We start from the raw sequence: 15,911 nt of genomic DNA, 5'->3' as shown, positions 1-15,911 counted from the left end.
TTGTGCCCTGGGAACCCCTGGAACTATAGCAGGGTGACTCATTCTGTAGGTGTGAAGGCATAGGTTGTCATTCACTGATTGATATTCTACATTGCTAAACCCAGACATGTTTGTTTCCCATTAATGTTCTCTGGAACACAACGTGCTTGGCATTAATGCTTCTGCCAGGTTGCAGCTCTCTTCGTCAACTCATATCATCGCCCAAAAAAAGTAACCGTCAGAACAAAGTGGCTTACATGATGGATGCCATGATGACTGGCGTCTGTTTTTCCTTGTTCTTTGCCTGGACCTGTTCTAATTCACCTCCTGTCCACCGTGTCCACATATTTGCTCTGAAACCACCCTTGGGTGAGACGGATCATCCTGAAAGTGTCACTTACAGGTTTGGCACCAACTAATAACATAAAGCAGACATAGTATAGTTCAGGGGTAGCTCATGCAATAATGAGACAAGTACACTATATGGCTAAAAGTAACCAGGCACTTGTTGAAATGCTGTGGCTAATAATCCCCTATTGAATAAAGCTCAGGCAATATAAGCAGGTGTTTTTCATTGTTTTTGTTTCTTCGGCAGCTTTAGTGTCCACTTAAAGGGGTTGTTCACCTTTAACTTTTAGTATGGTTTTTATCATTTGTAGTTTTTGTGTTATTTAGCTTTTATTCAGCAGCTCTCCAGTTTGTAATTTCATTAATCTGGTTGCTAGGGTTCAAATTACTCTAGCAACCATGCACTGATATGCATAAGATACTGGAATATGAATAGGAGAGGCCTGAATAGAAATGTGAGGAATAAAAAGTAGCAATAACGATAAATGTGTAGCCTTACAGAGCATTTGTTTTTTAGAGGGGGTCAGCCAAACCCCATTTGAAAGCTGGAAAGAGTCAGAAGAAGAAGGAAAATAATAAAAAACACAATAAAAAATAAATAATGAAGAGCAGTTAAAAAGTTGCTTAAAATTGGCCATTCTATAGCCTTCTAAAAGTTAACCTGAAGGTGAACCACCCCTTTAATGCTGCATCACTGAAAATAAGAGCTGCTGACGTATCATTAGTGTAGTGATCTGCTTGAGTTTAATTATAACCCTGGCACTAATTAGCCCTGTTAACTGGATCTTTCATCCCTTATCAGAACCATTTGGGAATCTGTAACTGTATCTTGAGCAGCCGTAAGCTTAGGCTCACATCCCACTGCCAGTAATAGCTATGAGGCAGTTAAATGTGGAAATAACATCCCAGTGGGCCCTTTATAAGTGACTATGCAATACATCAGAGGTCATGACTTTAAAGGAGGATTCAACCCTAACGTTAAAAAATCCTACCCCCCTACCCAACATAGATCCCTCCTCCCCCCAGCCTAAGTGTTACCCCGGGCATATGCCCCCAACGTTTGACTTACCCCTCGGTGCAGATTCAGGCATCTGATTTCACGGGCGCCATCTTCTTCTCTTCCGAAATCTTCAGAATGAGACCAGCGTGTTGGCGCATGCGCAGTTGGTGCAATTTTTTGGGATTGCATCGAAACCCACGAAAATTGCAGAAGCACCGGTCTCATTCCGAAGATTACCGTAGCGGAGTCTTTGCAATGACACCAATTTTCTTTTTTGCGACAACTGCGCAAGCGTCAAAACTGACCAAATTTGCCAAAGCACTGGTTTTATTCGAAAGAATACCAAACTGGCTGAAGATGGCGCCTGTGAACTCCGATGCCTGAGTCTGCCCCGAGGGGTAAGTAAAACGTTAGGGACATTTGCACGGGGTAACGCTTAGGCTGGAGGGGGGGTCAATGTAGAGTAGGGGGGAAGGGTTTTTAAACGTTTTGGTTTTAAACCATTTTGAAAGTGAGGAATATTTAAAGGGATACTGTCATGGGAAAACATGTTTTTTCCAAAACGCATCAGTTAATAGTGCTGCTCCAGTAGAAATCTGACATGGAGCTAGACATATTGTCAGTTTCCCAGCTGCCCCAGTCATGTGACTTGTGCCAGTACTTTAGGATGGAACTACTTTCTGGCAGGCTGTTATTTCTCCTACTCAATGTAACTGAATGTGCCGCAGTGGGACCTGGATTTTACTATTGATTGCTGTTCTTAGATCTTCCGGGGAGCTGTTACCTGTTGTTAGGGAGCTGCTATCTCATTACCTTCACATTGTTCTGTTGTTTGGCTGCTGGGGGAGGAGGGAGGTGGTGATATCACTCCAACTTGCAGTACAGCAGTAAAGAGTGACTGAAGTTTATCAGAGCACAAGTCACAGGACTGGGGGCAGCTGGGAAACTGACAAAATGTCTAGCCCCATGTCAGATTTCAAAATTGAATATAATAAAATCAGTTTGCTCTTTTGAGAAACAAATTTCAGTGCAGAATTCTGAATTCAGAATTCAGAATTTTGAGAAATGGATTTCAGTGCAGAATTCTGCTGGAGCAGCACTATTAACTGATGCGTTTTGGAAAAAACATGTTTTCCCATGACATTATCCCTTTATGAACTCTGCATGAATTATAGGGTGTTTTTGTACCAAGTTTTAGTTGCCCCCATGGCTTCCAAGAGCCAGTGGCCCTTTGGTATTTAGGATGGATCACTCCAGTCATTGCAATTTCGCCATAACTTTGGGTATACTTGCCCTTTACATACACTTCCATCGCTAACCAGAGGAAACTAGGCTTGTTATATAAATAAACCCAATACCATGTAGACAAGAGGCAATTGGTCATATATTTATAAATATAACCCCTCTAAATATTGTTGGGTTACTCCTACGCTCAGGAATCCTGTAATGAAGCCACCGCAGAGATTCACATCCATCATAAAAGCTTTCACTTATCGGAGGTTCATCTATGTGACAGCCAGCTGTTGCTTTGCTGATAATAATATAAAGATGTGATTCATTTCCCTTCTGTAGACAGTGCAGTATGAGGGAATATCCAATTGTGTGCCTGGATTCCTCTACAGTAGACGGGCAACCAGTAGGGCAGCACCCACTTCGCTGTTTGTATTCTCAGACCACTTGGTGCGAAGGTACAGTCTGCACATGTGCAGCTTTAATGTGCCCTAATAAAAAGCCAAGTTATGATCTAAGTGTATTTCCACTTTTAGTGTGATGTAGAGAGTGATATTCTGAGACAATTTGCAATTGGTTTTTAATTTTTTGTGGTTTTTGAGTTATTTAACTTTTTTTATTCAGCAGCTCTCCAGTTTGCAATTTCTGCAAACTGGTTACTAGGGTTCAAATGACCCTAGCAGCCATGCATTGATTTGAATGAGAATATGGAATATTGATAGGGGATGGTCTGAATAGCAAGAGATGTTATAAATAGTAGACATTTTGCTCTGTAATAATGCCAAGAGGAGGGAATTCTGGTTTATAAGCCCCCACCCCTTCTGTTGGCGGTCACTAGTACAAGCTGATGAAATCCCATCTACTTGCCATCATGTTACACACGTGTACAGCACATGTTTCACACGTGTACAGCACATGCGCAGCTCAACATCCCATGTAACTGCTTGTATAGCACATATACTCATTCATCACATTCGCTGTGTGTTTTATTCCTTATGTGTTATGTAATAGCTTGGACCTGCCTGCTACATGTATGTTTAAAATCAGAGCAGCACTTCATCTATCTATATCTATCTATCTATCTATCTATCTATCTATCTATCTATCTATCTATCTATATCATACCTCCCAACTGTCCCTTTTTCAGAGGGACAGTCCCTCTTTTGACAGCTCAACCTGAGGTCCCTCATTTATACTGGAAAGTCCCTCTTTTCTCTGCACTGAACAGCCAGAAAAAGAAACCGTTTCTAACTTAATTGGCTTTTGGCAGAGAGGCCAGTACAGCTAACAGGTGCAATTAAGATACTTTGTAACAATTTTGAGACAAGAAAATAAGTAATTTTAACAGTTTAGATAAGGAGAAATATTTTCAAATTTTTATAATGAACATGGTAATTACGGGGTGTGGCCACAAAAATGGGTGTGGTCAAAAAATTGCCGCACTACATGCAGAAAACATTTTTGTCCCTCTTTTTACTTCCAAAATGTTGGGAGGTATGATAGATAGATAGATATATAGATATATAGATATATAGATATATAGATATATAGATATATAGATATATATATATTTGTTTTTGTTTTTTAATACCATCTCAATAAATAATAAATAAGGCTCTATGGGATTCGTTAATGTCTAATAGAGTGGAGTGATGTTTGTTAGGCTGTGGTTTCTGACTCCATAACATCCAACGAAGCTATCTAGGGCTGCTTTTCTGGAGGATAGACTCTTTAATATTTCCCCACTTCTCGTTTATTTAGATGACTCCTTTATTAACCCCCAGCTGCAGAAGGTCTTCGAGAGGGTGCGGCAGAGCGCGGACTTCATGCCGATAAAGCAGATGATGGTGAGTTGGGCCACTGCAGTTTTCTGTAAAGGAAAGTAAAATGTTTGTTATATACAGTATTATATGCAATATACAACTTGCATGACTTACCAGTTATCAGCCTGTATGTTGCATCAGTGTATCGATTGCTGTGTTTAAAATCTCTGTGACCCTTTGGCATAATCTAAAGTACTTTTTTTTTTTTTCTGTTGCAGAAAACATTAAATAACGATTTGGGCCCCAACTGGAGAGAAAAGCTGGAATTCTTTGAAGAACGCCCTTTTGCTGCAGCCTCAATTGGGCAAGTTCATCTGGCCCGAATCAAGGATGGGAGGGAAGTTGCCATGAAAATTCAGGTTGGTCCCTATTGCCATTGCGAAACATGCATTGAATTTGGTCTCCAAATAGAAAATGGTGCTCTAGAGGGGTGTAGGAGATGGGAATAGGCTGGAGATATCATACAGAGTATCATACGATCTTTTGGAAGATACCATTGCTGGATATTTGCCATTGATGCGTCCATGTCTGGGACTTTTTGAGGTTACACATCTTTAGCTGGAAATGCCTTTGATCTGGTGTTTGCAGGAATGTTTTATATTTGTACTTGAAAATATTGAGAGCTCTGATTTTGTGGGATTCTTTGCCAGTACTTGTACTGGTGGATTTAAAGGAGAACTAAAGTTTAACTAAAGTAGCTAGAAATGTTGTACATTATGTTATGGGCTCAAAAGCTCAAGGCAACCACAGCCCTTTAGCAGTAAAGATCTGTGTCTCCAAAGATGCCCCAGTAGCTCCCCATCTTCTTTTCTGCTGATTCACTGCACATGCTCTGTGCTGCTGTCACTTACTGAGCTTTGGGACCCACTCACAATATACAGTACACATAGAATAGAAATGTCACAATATAAGGCTGATTAGTAATTTATACAGATAATTACTACATGGCAGCACAGGAACAAGTGCAATTAGCATCAGAATTTAATAACCAGCAAACCTGTAGCATCAGCTTATATTACAGCCAGGGAAGCTCATTTTCTGTTGGATAATTAGTGACGACCCCTAAGCTTAGCTTCTCAACAGCTGCTCAGAGCCCACTGAGCATGTGAGTGTCACAGACACTTTCCAAGATGGTGACCCCCTGTGACAAGTTTGAAGTCCTGGATCATTGCTGCTATTGACAAGCTCAAACTTTAGCCTCGTGCGATAAGTTCACTATATAAAATGTCATTTTTAACCATAGTTTTAGGGTTTAGTTCTCCTTTTGAGCAAATACAGTTCTCTTGCTTTTAATAATACAAGGCTGACGTATAGTTTGAGGAAAAGCAGACTTGTTTTTTTCCTCTTTCCTATGGATTAACTTACAGTTAACTAAGAAATACAAAGGCACGAGATTGAACATGATGGATATCTCTCCTTTGTACAACTAAGTGATTTTTTTATTTTATTTTTTTATATTTTATAGTATCCCGGTGTAGCACAGAGCATCCACAGTGATGTGAACAACCTCATGACGGTTCTGAATATGAGCAATGCTCTCCCTGAAGGTAAGTCTGATCAGCTTTCTGATATTGATGCCACTTGTTCTTGTTGGTCTTGTTCTTCTCTCCTTCCTTCCTCCTTCTCCTTCCTTCCTTCTTCTCCTTCCTTCCTTCTTCTCCTTCCTTCCTTCTTCTCCTTCCTTCCTTCTTCTCCCTCCTTCCTTCCTCCTTCTTCTTCTTCCTTCCTTCTTCTCCTTCTTCTCCCTCCTTCCTTCCTTCCTTCCTTCCTTCCTTCCTCCTTCTTCTTCTTCTTCTTCTTCTTCTTCCTTCCTCCTTCTCCTTCCTCCTTCTTCTCCTTCCTTCCTCCCTTCCTCCTTCTTCCTCCTCTGTTGCACTCATGAAATACGGCTAATGGAATACAGCCATATATTACTGTTTTTAGCTAACATCATACTAGACCGTTCTCTCCCAACACAGTGTGCCATAATTATATATTTACTGATTCCATGCAAAGGAAATGCAAGTGTATTAAAACATTGATTATGGGCTAGCACAGGCCATGATACCCTTTCTGATTTAGAGTTTGCCATTTATCTTTTCCCAAGGTCTATTTCCTGAGCATTTGATTGAAGTGCTAAGCAGAGAATTGGCCCTGGAGTGCGACTACAAGAGGGAGGCCGACTGTTGCAAAAAATTCAAGTAAGTTCTGCATCCTAGTGAGACAATGATTCTGGAGTGACATAGGAGAGGTGACTGTTTTACCGACTGGTCCATTTCAAGATGCATCTAGTGAATAGACTCGGCTGTGCTGGGAAAATAAATCACATTTTTAACATGCCCCCCCCTTATTTAGTAGTTTTTCCCACAGAACACTATAATGGAACTGATCTGGTTGAGAGGCCAGCTTAGTGAAAGAGGAGGAGCAGCAGTAGGGACGGTGTGTCCATAGTCATTGCATCAGGCTTAAAGGAACAGTATCATCAAAAGTATCATAAAAAAGTGTTTTAAATTATTAAAAATATAATGCAGTGTTGCCCTGCACTGGTAAAACTGGTGTGTTTGCTTCAGAAACACTACTATAGTTTATATAAACAAGCTGCTGTGTAGCCATGGGGGCAGCCATTTAAGCACAGGATACACAGTAGATAACAGATAAGTACTACTATTGTTTAAATAAATAAGCTGCTGTGTAGCAATTGGGGCAGCCATTCAAAGGAGAAAAGGCTCAGGTTACACAGCAGATAAGCTCCGTACAACATAATGGTGTTATCCACTATTTAACCTGTGCCATATAGCCTTTTTTCAACTTCCGCCATGGCTACACAGCAGTTTGTTTATATGAACTATAGTAGTGTTTCTGAAGGAAACGCATCCGTTTTACCCGTGCAGGGCAACTCTAGATGATATTTTCATTACTTTAAAACACTTTAATTTTTTGGTGTTGCTGTTCCTTCAAATGCTGCCACACAGGAGGGGATTTTCCTGGTTTCTGATAAGAAGTTCTCAGAAGTCTCATTTGCAGAGTGTGAAGTATCCCATGTTCCTTTCTGATGTATCAATCACACCGGCTTGCTTTCCCCTGCTAAGATTTCACTGTGCTGAAATAACACGAGGGGAATTTACTACTAGATGCTGACCTTGAAAGGGGCACAGCTGGTATTTATTTTTAATCTATCAACAATTACTCTGCAGCTGCAGATCTAAACTCTGCACTGGTAGCAGGTTGTGTGGTGTCGCTGCTGCTCATTTCTGTTGCTGTGCTTTGTAAGTCAGCTAGGGTTTAGGTTATAATTAATATACACCTGTTTCCCGGCTGTTCCTACAGTAATGGGGGGACCCTCACCACTTGGTTTGAGTCCCAAAGATAAGCACAACATTCTTGTAGCCCAGCTGACTTCAAGGGAAGTATTGTTTCCAGCACCAGGAACCGTAACTGGTCACCCGTGTGGCCCTGTTCCTTAAAATGCCTAGAGAGTAACAATGCCAAATTACCAGATTTAATGGTAGATTTATGTTGTGAAATCCTTGACTTCACTTTTTGGACAGTTTCCCCAACATACAGTATATCTTACCACAGGGGCATACAATAACATATACCACAAATTGGGAAAGGCAGGTGTGATATCCTCTAATCTGCACAATCTCTCCTGTGCTTGGATGTACAAAAGTTTTTCCCTTTATCACATATTTACATTGTGTGCAATTTAAACCTACCTGTATTTCTGATACCCAAAAATGTGTTATTTTGTGTATCTCCCTTTTGTACTAGGGATCTAGATACTACATTTCGGCCTACCCTAAGGCCTTTCTCAAAAGTTAAGACCTGAGAGTGCTGCTGATCTTTTTGGGAAAAAATAAATAAATAAAACATCTGAAACTGGATAGAAAGAGTCTTACTGTTCAACTGTTCATGATTAAAATGTGACTTCATATACTGCCGATTGTATATTAGGAAATGCATTTTTAAGAATTTCTTCTTTTCCTTCCTTCCTTCTTATTTTTTGTACCCCTTTCCCTTAAAATGCTTTGGGGAAAAAAAAAAAAAAACGTGGTCACCGCTATGTCAGGCTGATGGGCTGCCTTTTAGACTGCTCTGTTACCCCAGATAGAGAAGTGTAGATAATGGTAGAGTCCTGCACGGAACCAATTTGTTAAACCCGACCTGCAACCCGCATACTTACCCGCTACCTGACCCGTAAGTACCTTATCCGCGACCCACTGACCATCAAGAAACAGGAAGTGTTGTCATTGTAAACCGGAAGTGACATCATTGGAAGTAGGTGTGATCAGAAAAAAGGCGTAAAAGGCGCTATTGGGAAGACCTGCGACCTGAACGATGACCCGCAAACCCGAAGAACCGCCGACCCGCGTCTTGACCCGCTCCCGAAAAGTCTACCTGCAACCTACAGGGTGCAGCAGGTTTTTGCGGGTACCTAACCTGCTGCATGACTCTAGATAATGGTATTTAAAAAAAAAAAAACAATACATTTAGGGGCCTATTTATTATGCTGTGTAAAACATTGGAGGCAAATATCGCCTGTGATGTACATATCAACAAATCAGTTCTTTTTGGTTTTTTTAACTTGCAGGTGTTTTTTTTTTGCTGATTGATTGCTATGGGCAACATCACCGGTGATGTTTTCTCCAATGTTTTACACTGCATGATAAATAGGCCCCTTAATGTTCTCCATCTCCCCTTGTAAAATGTTATTGATGTTCTGTAATAAACACTGGTATGTAACTGTGTAACCGTGCAATACACGTTCTATTGGCATCTTTAATGATCTGCCTTTTGGCTTTTACCCTAGAGAGCTGCTGAAGGACCATCCTTTCTTTTATGTCCCCGGAGTGATTGATGAACTGTGCACTGGGCACGTCCTGACCACCGAGTTGGTCTCTGGCTTCCCACTTGATCAAGCAGAAGGTCTGAGCCAGGAGACTCGCAATGAGGTAAATCTACATCTCTCTAAATTGGACAGGCAACCTTCAGCCTGTATATGCCCCAATCTAGCTGGGAAAGGCAGCCTTCAGCCTCTATATGCCCTAATTTAGCTGGGAGAGGCAGCCTTCAGCCTCTATATGCACCAATCTAGCTGGGAGAGGCAGCCTTCAGCCCAGTGTTGGACTGGCCTGGCGGGAAACCTGGAAAAAAACCCAGTGGGCCCCAACCCTCATGGGCCCGTGCAGGACCAGACCCCTTTTCTACTTCGCTGCGCAGCACTGTCAGCGTATGTGTGCTGAGCAGCACAGTCAGCGCATTAGCATGTTATCGTTCACACATGAGCACCTCCATGCGTGCGCGGAATAGAGGGACCGGAGGGGGGTACTGGACAGCAGTCCCAGTGGGCCCTGGGCCCCCCAGTTTGACCCTGCTTCAGCCTGTATATGCACTAATCTAGCTGGGAGATGCAGCCTTCAGCTCTGCTGTTTCATGTATGCGCTTTTTTAGAGCAGGGCCAGAAACAGCATTTAAACAGGACCCCGTCTCTGCCGATGAGTGAAACTTGATATAAAGTAGTCATATGGTATTGTAAAACATCCCACTGACAGCTTGTATTGTGGATCTACCTGATTCATATAATCCCACCTTCTTGTATGGGGTCCCTTGCATATCCCTGTGTTATATAATATGCTTCTTGCACCCTATATTGCTTTTTGTCCCGGGAACAGGTTCTCGGATAGCTTTGTTTTTCTATCCCTGCCCAGAGAGATCCGAGAGTAACCCCGGCTCTACTCCAAAGCATAGACCTCTATATTCCGGACAAGCAGTGTAGTTCAATGCTGCTGAACTACAGTTGCCATCATTCCTATATCCCTTTAGCTGCTGGGAGTTGTAGTTTCCTTAGAGCACTGAAGGCTTCCTGAAACCAAATGTATATTTGATTAATCGTCTCTTTGAAAACTGTCGTTTTAAAATCCTCGTTTCCTCCTTTGACCTTCCCTCGTGTCTGACCCGACCAACCTCCACGCAGAAATAGAAATGGGATCGTTTTTGTGATGACCTTGATGCAGTGTGTGCCGAGAGCTTGGCTGAAGGTGACAGATCCAAATTACAGTTGCCACCTTGGATCTCCGCCGTGTTCTGCTTTCCCAAAAATAGATTCCTTTCTATGTGGCACAAGGGACCTGGAAAGTTACAGGCAGTAAACAGGGAGGGAGGAACTAGACAGCGGGGAATACTGGAAGGATCTGGATGATGAGCTGGCTTACTCCTTATAACAACCGCCTGTGATGTTGTGGGTAAAACATGCACTGGATATCGGTTCTAATCCTGAATGGTTACTTTATATTGCTCTATATTTACTTAATAACAGAACAGCCATGCCTTCCCTGAGCTCCGATACCACAGCCCCTTCCCTCAGCCACAAATGACGACGCTGACTTATCTGGACACATTTAGAACTTTCTGGGCTGGAAGAATTCAGACTGGGATATAAACCAGCGATGGGATAGAAGATACTCAATGCTAAAACTATTTCATAGTCTTAATGCTGCTTCTTGCTGTCCTTGCCGGAATAAAGGTGGCCATACACAGGGGGATGTCGCCCAAACAAGCAGATCTCTCCCAGATATGCCCACATTGAGGTGGGTGATCTCGGCCTGACCCTAGGGCCCAACAATCAGATCAGAATGGAGGCATGGGATCACAGGACCGCATCAACGATCCAACGGGATTTTTAACCCTGCCCGATCGGTCTGTCAGCAGTTTTTATCAGCCAGTGTATGGGGGCCTTAAGGGAAGCACAGGCTGTTAACTGTTACTGCATACATTCACATCTTCGTTTAAAGGAATTGTTCAGTATAAAAATAAAAACTGGTTAAATAAACTGTTCCAAATTAAAAAAAAAAAAATTCTAATATAGTTCGTTAGCCCAAAATGTGATGTATAAAGGCTGGAATGACTGGATGTCTAACAGAACACTGCTTCCTGCTTTTCAGCTCTCTTGGCTTCCACTGATTGGTTACCAGGCAGTAGCCAATCAGTGATGTGAGGGGGGCAACATGGGTCATATCTGTTGCTTTTGAATCTGAGCTGAATGCTGAGGAGCAATAGCAAACTCACTGAACAGATATGTCCCACGTGGCCCCCCTTAAAGTTACTTTGACCATACAACTGCAGTTAAGTCATATTTGTACATTATTTGTAAACTCTCTGATTCCCCACCATCCTCTCAAATTAAATTTATTTTTTGCAGATCTGCTACAACATCCTTGTACTGTGCCTACGGGAACTGTTTGAGTTCCGCTTCATGCAGACTGATCCAAACTGGTCCAATTTCTTCTATGACCCTCAGCAACATAAGGTAATTTGCACAGACACTTTACAATGGCCTAGACTACAACACACTGATGGCAGCACAGGTGGATTTAGTATATGTGCAGCCTATGATACTGTGTGGGCCCCGTGGCCAAGGGCCCCTTGTGGTAGCCACTTAGGTTGTTTATATAAAGGGGACAAAATATTAACCTAATAATTTGACCCTATGCTGTGTGTGTGTTTGCCACCAGATGAACTGATTACAGGAGGAGGGCAGGTTTTGTAGCTTAATGGAACACCAAAGTAATGAAAATATCATGTAGTGTTTCGCTACACTGGTAAAACTGATGTTTACTTCAGAAACACTACTATAGTTTATATAAAAAAGCTGCTGTGTAGCCATGGGGGCAGCCATTGAAGCACAGGATACACAGTAGATAACAGATAAGTACTACTATAGTTTATATAAACAAGCTGCTGTGTAGCCATGGGGGCAGCCATTCAAGCACAGGATACACAGTAGATAACAGATAAGTACTACTATAGTTTATATAAACAAGCTTCTGTGTAGCCATGGGCAGTCATTCAAGCACAGGATACACAGTAGATAACAGATAAGTACTACTATAGTTTATATAAACTTGGCTACACCTGAAGCTTATTTATATAAACTATAGTAGTACTTATCTGTTATCTACTGTGTATCCTGTGCTTGAATGGCTGCCCTCATGGCTACACAGCAGCTTATTTATAATATGTTTATATTTATTTGAGAAGTAGGGATGCACCAGGATTCAGTTAGGGATTCTGCTTTTTTGAATTCGGGCGGGTAGAAGGATCCGAATCCTAATTTGCATATGCAAATTAGGGGCGGGAGGGAAATAGTGTGACTTTGTCACAAAACAAGGAAGTAAAAAAACGGTTTCCCCTTCCCACCCCTAATTTGCATATGCAAATTAGGATTTGTGTTTGGTATTCGCCCGAATCTTTCATGAAGGATTCGGGGGTTAGGCTGAATCCAATAGTGTATTCGGTGCATCCCTATTGAGAAGAGATGGTCAGGTTTGCAAACTTTTGGAACAATTACTTTATATTCTGAAGAATAGTTTTTTTGTGTGTCCCTTTGTGCAGGGATGTGGCCCTCTCCTAAAGTGTGACCAATTTTCGGCCACATATCAGACATGAGGTCCTAATAAGCTTCCGGCTGATGAGATCAAGTCAGCAGCTAATATTGGGCCATGTCAGCTTAATTTAAACAGTATGCAGGTTATGTGCAACAATTCAGTCCTGGTGAAAACATGAAATCCAGTAGTGTTTGGTTCTGACTTTGCACTAATAGAGAGGGCGTCTAATCTCACATTTTGTAGACCTTTGGCTCCCAGGTAAATAATTGCCCATTGCAGCTCCTGGAGACCTGTCTGGCCGTTTATTTACCCAAATGCTTTCATCTTTTTAGGTTGCCTTGCTGGACTTCGGAGCTACCAGGGGTTTCGATGAGGAGTTCACTGACCTATATATTGAGGTGAGCAGATGGCGACCCCTAGTGTCTGTATAGTAGAATGCAGTTACAAATCACTTACACAAAGCCTCATGCAATGGTTTTGCTTTTGAAACCTCTTATAGAGCTTGCAGAGGAGCTCCCCAATCCCATCCATTGACTTCTCCGTGCAATTTCTCACTCAATTTCTGTGCCCTTTGCTGTTTCTCCACTTTTGATTAATCTTGGGTGATGTTCCTTTATTCCTCAGGTCATTCGAGCAGCTGCGGATCGAGACAGAGAAAAACTGCTACAAAAATCTGTAGAGATGAAATTCCTGTCGGGCTATGAATCCAAGGTGATAACTGCTGCCTTGGAAATTTTTGGAATTCCGTTAGTAAGGCATTGCTTCCCAAAGTAGGGCATATAATTCTGCATGATACAGCTCTTCTTACCCTTTAATTTAAAGGTGACATCCTAACAAACACACACTCTAATAATTCACTCTACAATGTAAAATTTAATTCCTGAACCAGTAAGTGTATTTTTTTTTTTTTAGTTGTAATATTGGTGTGTAGGTGCATCTCAGATCATTTTGCCTGGTCATGTGATTTCTGAAAGAGCCAGCACTTTAGGATGGAACTGCTTTCTGGCAGGCTGTTGTTTCTCCTACTCAATGTAACTGAATGTGTCACAGTGGGACCTGGATTTTACTATTGAGTGCTGCTCTTAGATCTACCAGGTTGTGTTAGGGAACTGCTATCTGGTTACCTTCCCATTGTTCTGGTGATATCACTGCAGTACAGCAGTAAAGATTGACTGAAGTTTTATCAGAGCACAAGTCACATGACTGGGGGCAGCTGGGAAACTGACAATATGTCTAGCCCCATGTCAGATTTCAAAATTAAATATGAAAAAAATCTGTCTGCTCTTTTGAGAAATGGATTTCAGTTCAGAATTCTGCTGTACAATTAACTGATGTGCTCTGAAAGAAAGAAAAAAACATTTTTTCCCTTTACAGTATCACTTTAAATGGCATGTAAAGGCAAAAAAATAAAATCCCATTTTTAGGTTTCTTTAATGAAAAAGAAACCTATCTCCATAATTATACTTTGATTAAAAAATGTGTACCGTTTTTATAAGAATCCTGACTGTATGCAGTGAAATTCTCCCTTTCATTTACTGCTGTGGATAGGAATTGTCAGACGGTCCCTAACTGCTCTGCAGAGAAACAATCATAATTATGAACAGCAGGGGGAGCCCCCGCCTTACTTCCCAGCCATGCAGAACTCAAGCAGCTTTGTTTGTTTCCCTGTAGAGCAGTCGGCGACTGTGTAGAGATTTGTATTGGATTTTATTTTTGCCTTTACATCCCCTTTTACTGTTTCCAACTCCAGCTGCAGGGACAAAGATCATGGAGCCAGAATTATACATATAAACTGGGATTCTATTTGGAGGATTATTTTGCTGCAGCCACTGGTTCTGCAGAGTTGGAGAAAGTTTGTATTAAACAATACAAAATCTTTAAAATCCACATTAGATTACATGACAACACAGGGCCCAGTGCAGTCTGTATATTCTGATTATTAATCAGTCTTGTTGTATTGGCTTCTGGCAGATATTATTTGACTTGTGCTGTTTTGATTTATGACGATCCCTAAGCAGCCCAGACCACACTGAGCATGTGCACAGTCTTGGTCTTGCAAAAGTTACAAGATGGTGACCCCCTGTGGCCAACTTTGAAGCATAAATCATTTGTTTGATTAGGCTTGTGGTGCAGTAAGTTTATATTTAGTATAGAAAATACAGAATTTCTAGCCTTATTCTATTTTAGACTTTACTTCCCCTTTAAAGACAGTTATGCAAATCTATTCCTATGTTCTGAATCTGACGCTGGTCTCCTTTCTGTGATTGGCAGCCAATGGAGCAGGCGCACTTGGAGGCAGTGCTGATTCTCGGGGAGGCGTTTGCATCGGCTTCACCCTTTGACTTCGGTTCTCAGAGCACCACGGAGAGGATCCACCGCCTCGTTCCTATCATGTTAAAGCACCGACTGATCCCCCCTCCGGAGGAAACCTACTCTCTGCACCGCAAGATGGCGGGCTCCTTCTTGATTTGTTCAAAACTAAAGGCCAAGATAAGCTGCAAGGACATGTTTGAGGAAGCCTACAGCAATTACTGGAAGAGAAAAAGCAAATAGGAATCCATAGGGGGCGCCACCTCCTTGAGCAAATGCTGAAGTGCGATTCCTATAGGAAGAGACCCTGAGTATTAGCAGCCTGTTAGGAAGCCTTTCTACTGTGCTCTCCGACACTTCGGACATTAAATCGTAGTTGAATAAGGAACTTTTGAAAATATTTGTTTTTGGAGAATTTTTTTTTTTTTTGAAAAAGACTGATTTAAAAAATTTAGAAGAATTTTTTTTTTTTTTAAAAAAAAAGAAGCCTATCAATCGTTGGAAGCTAAATCGGTGGTGTTGATGTCGGATAAACAAGGGACCTGACAGATAATCTGTAACCTGCAAGTGACAAGTTAATCTGCTTTTCCCCCCCTTCCCAACTGAAGTTTGTTGCAAATAAGTCAAAATTAAACGCTTTTGTACCGAGAAATCCTTTTTCCAGTCTGGTTTTCAATATGTCCTGCAAAGGAAGAGGCGGCAACCAGATGGGTTCTGAAGGGGTTAAAATATTTGTATCTAGTGTATTGGGGACCACAAAGGGAAAATAGAGCTTTCATAATGTCTGCTTTTTTTCTCTCTCGAACGGTCCGTTAAAGGATAAGTAAGCCTTAAAAAGAACTGTGAAATTGATGGGGG

At 41.6% G+C, this 15,911-nt stretch overlaps 1 protein-coding gene across 2 annotated transcripts in view; it reads left to right on the top strand.

The window, feature by feature from the left end:
* coq8a.S (coenzyme Q8A S homeolog) overlaps nucleotides 1-15,705 on the top strand; it is a 52,257-nt gene extending 36,552 nt beyond the window's left edge. The window contains exons 8-16 of one of the 2 annotated variants that reach the window (XM_018264182.2): nucleotides 4,319-4,404; nucleotides 4,599-4,739; nucleotides 5,846-5,927; nucleotides 6,467-6,560; nucleotides 9,170-9,311; nucleotides 11,558-11,665; nucleotides 13,076-13,141; nucleotides 13,368-13,454; nucleotides 15,015-15,705. In XM_018264182.2, coding sequence (XP_018119671.1) covers nucleotides 4,319-4,404; nucleotides 4,599-4,739; nucleotides 5,846-5,927; nucleotides 6,467-6,560; nucleotides 9,170-9,311; nucleotides 11,558-11,665; nucleotides 13,076-13,141; nucleotides 13,368-13,454; nucleotides 15,015-15,296 — 1,088 coding nt within the window. In that variant the 3' untranslated portion in view covers nucleotides 15,297-15,705. 2 annotated transcript variants of the gene reach the window in all.
* Nucleotides 15,706-15,911: the final 206 nt, after the last annotated feature.

Source organism: Xenopus laevis, chromosome 5S (genome assembly GCF_017654675.1).
Source record: "Xenopus laevis strain J_2021 chromosome 5S, Xenopus_laevis_v10.1, whole genome shotgun sequence".
NCBI classification, from domain to species: Eukaryota; Metazoa; Chordata; class Amphibia; order Anura; family Pipidae; genus Xenopus; species Xenopus laevis.
This window is presented reverse-complemented; position numbering and strand designations above follow the sequence as displayed.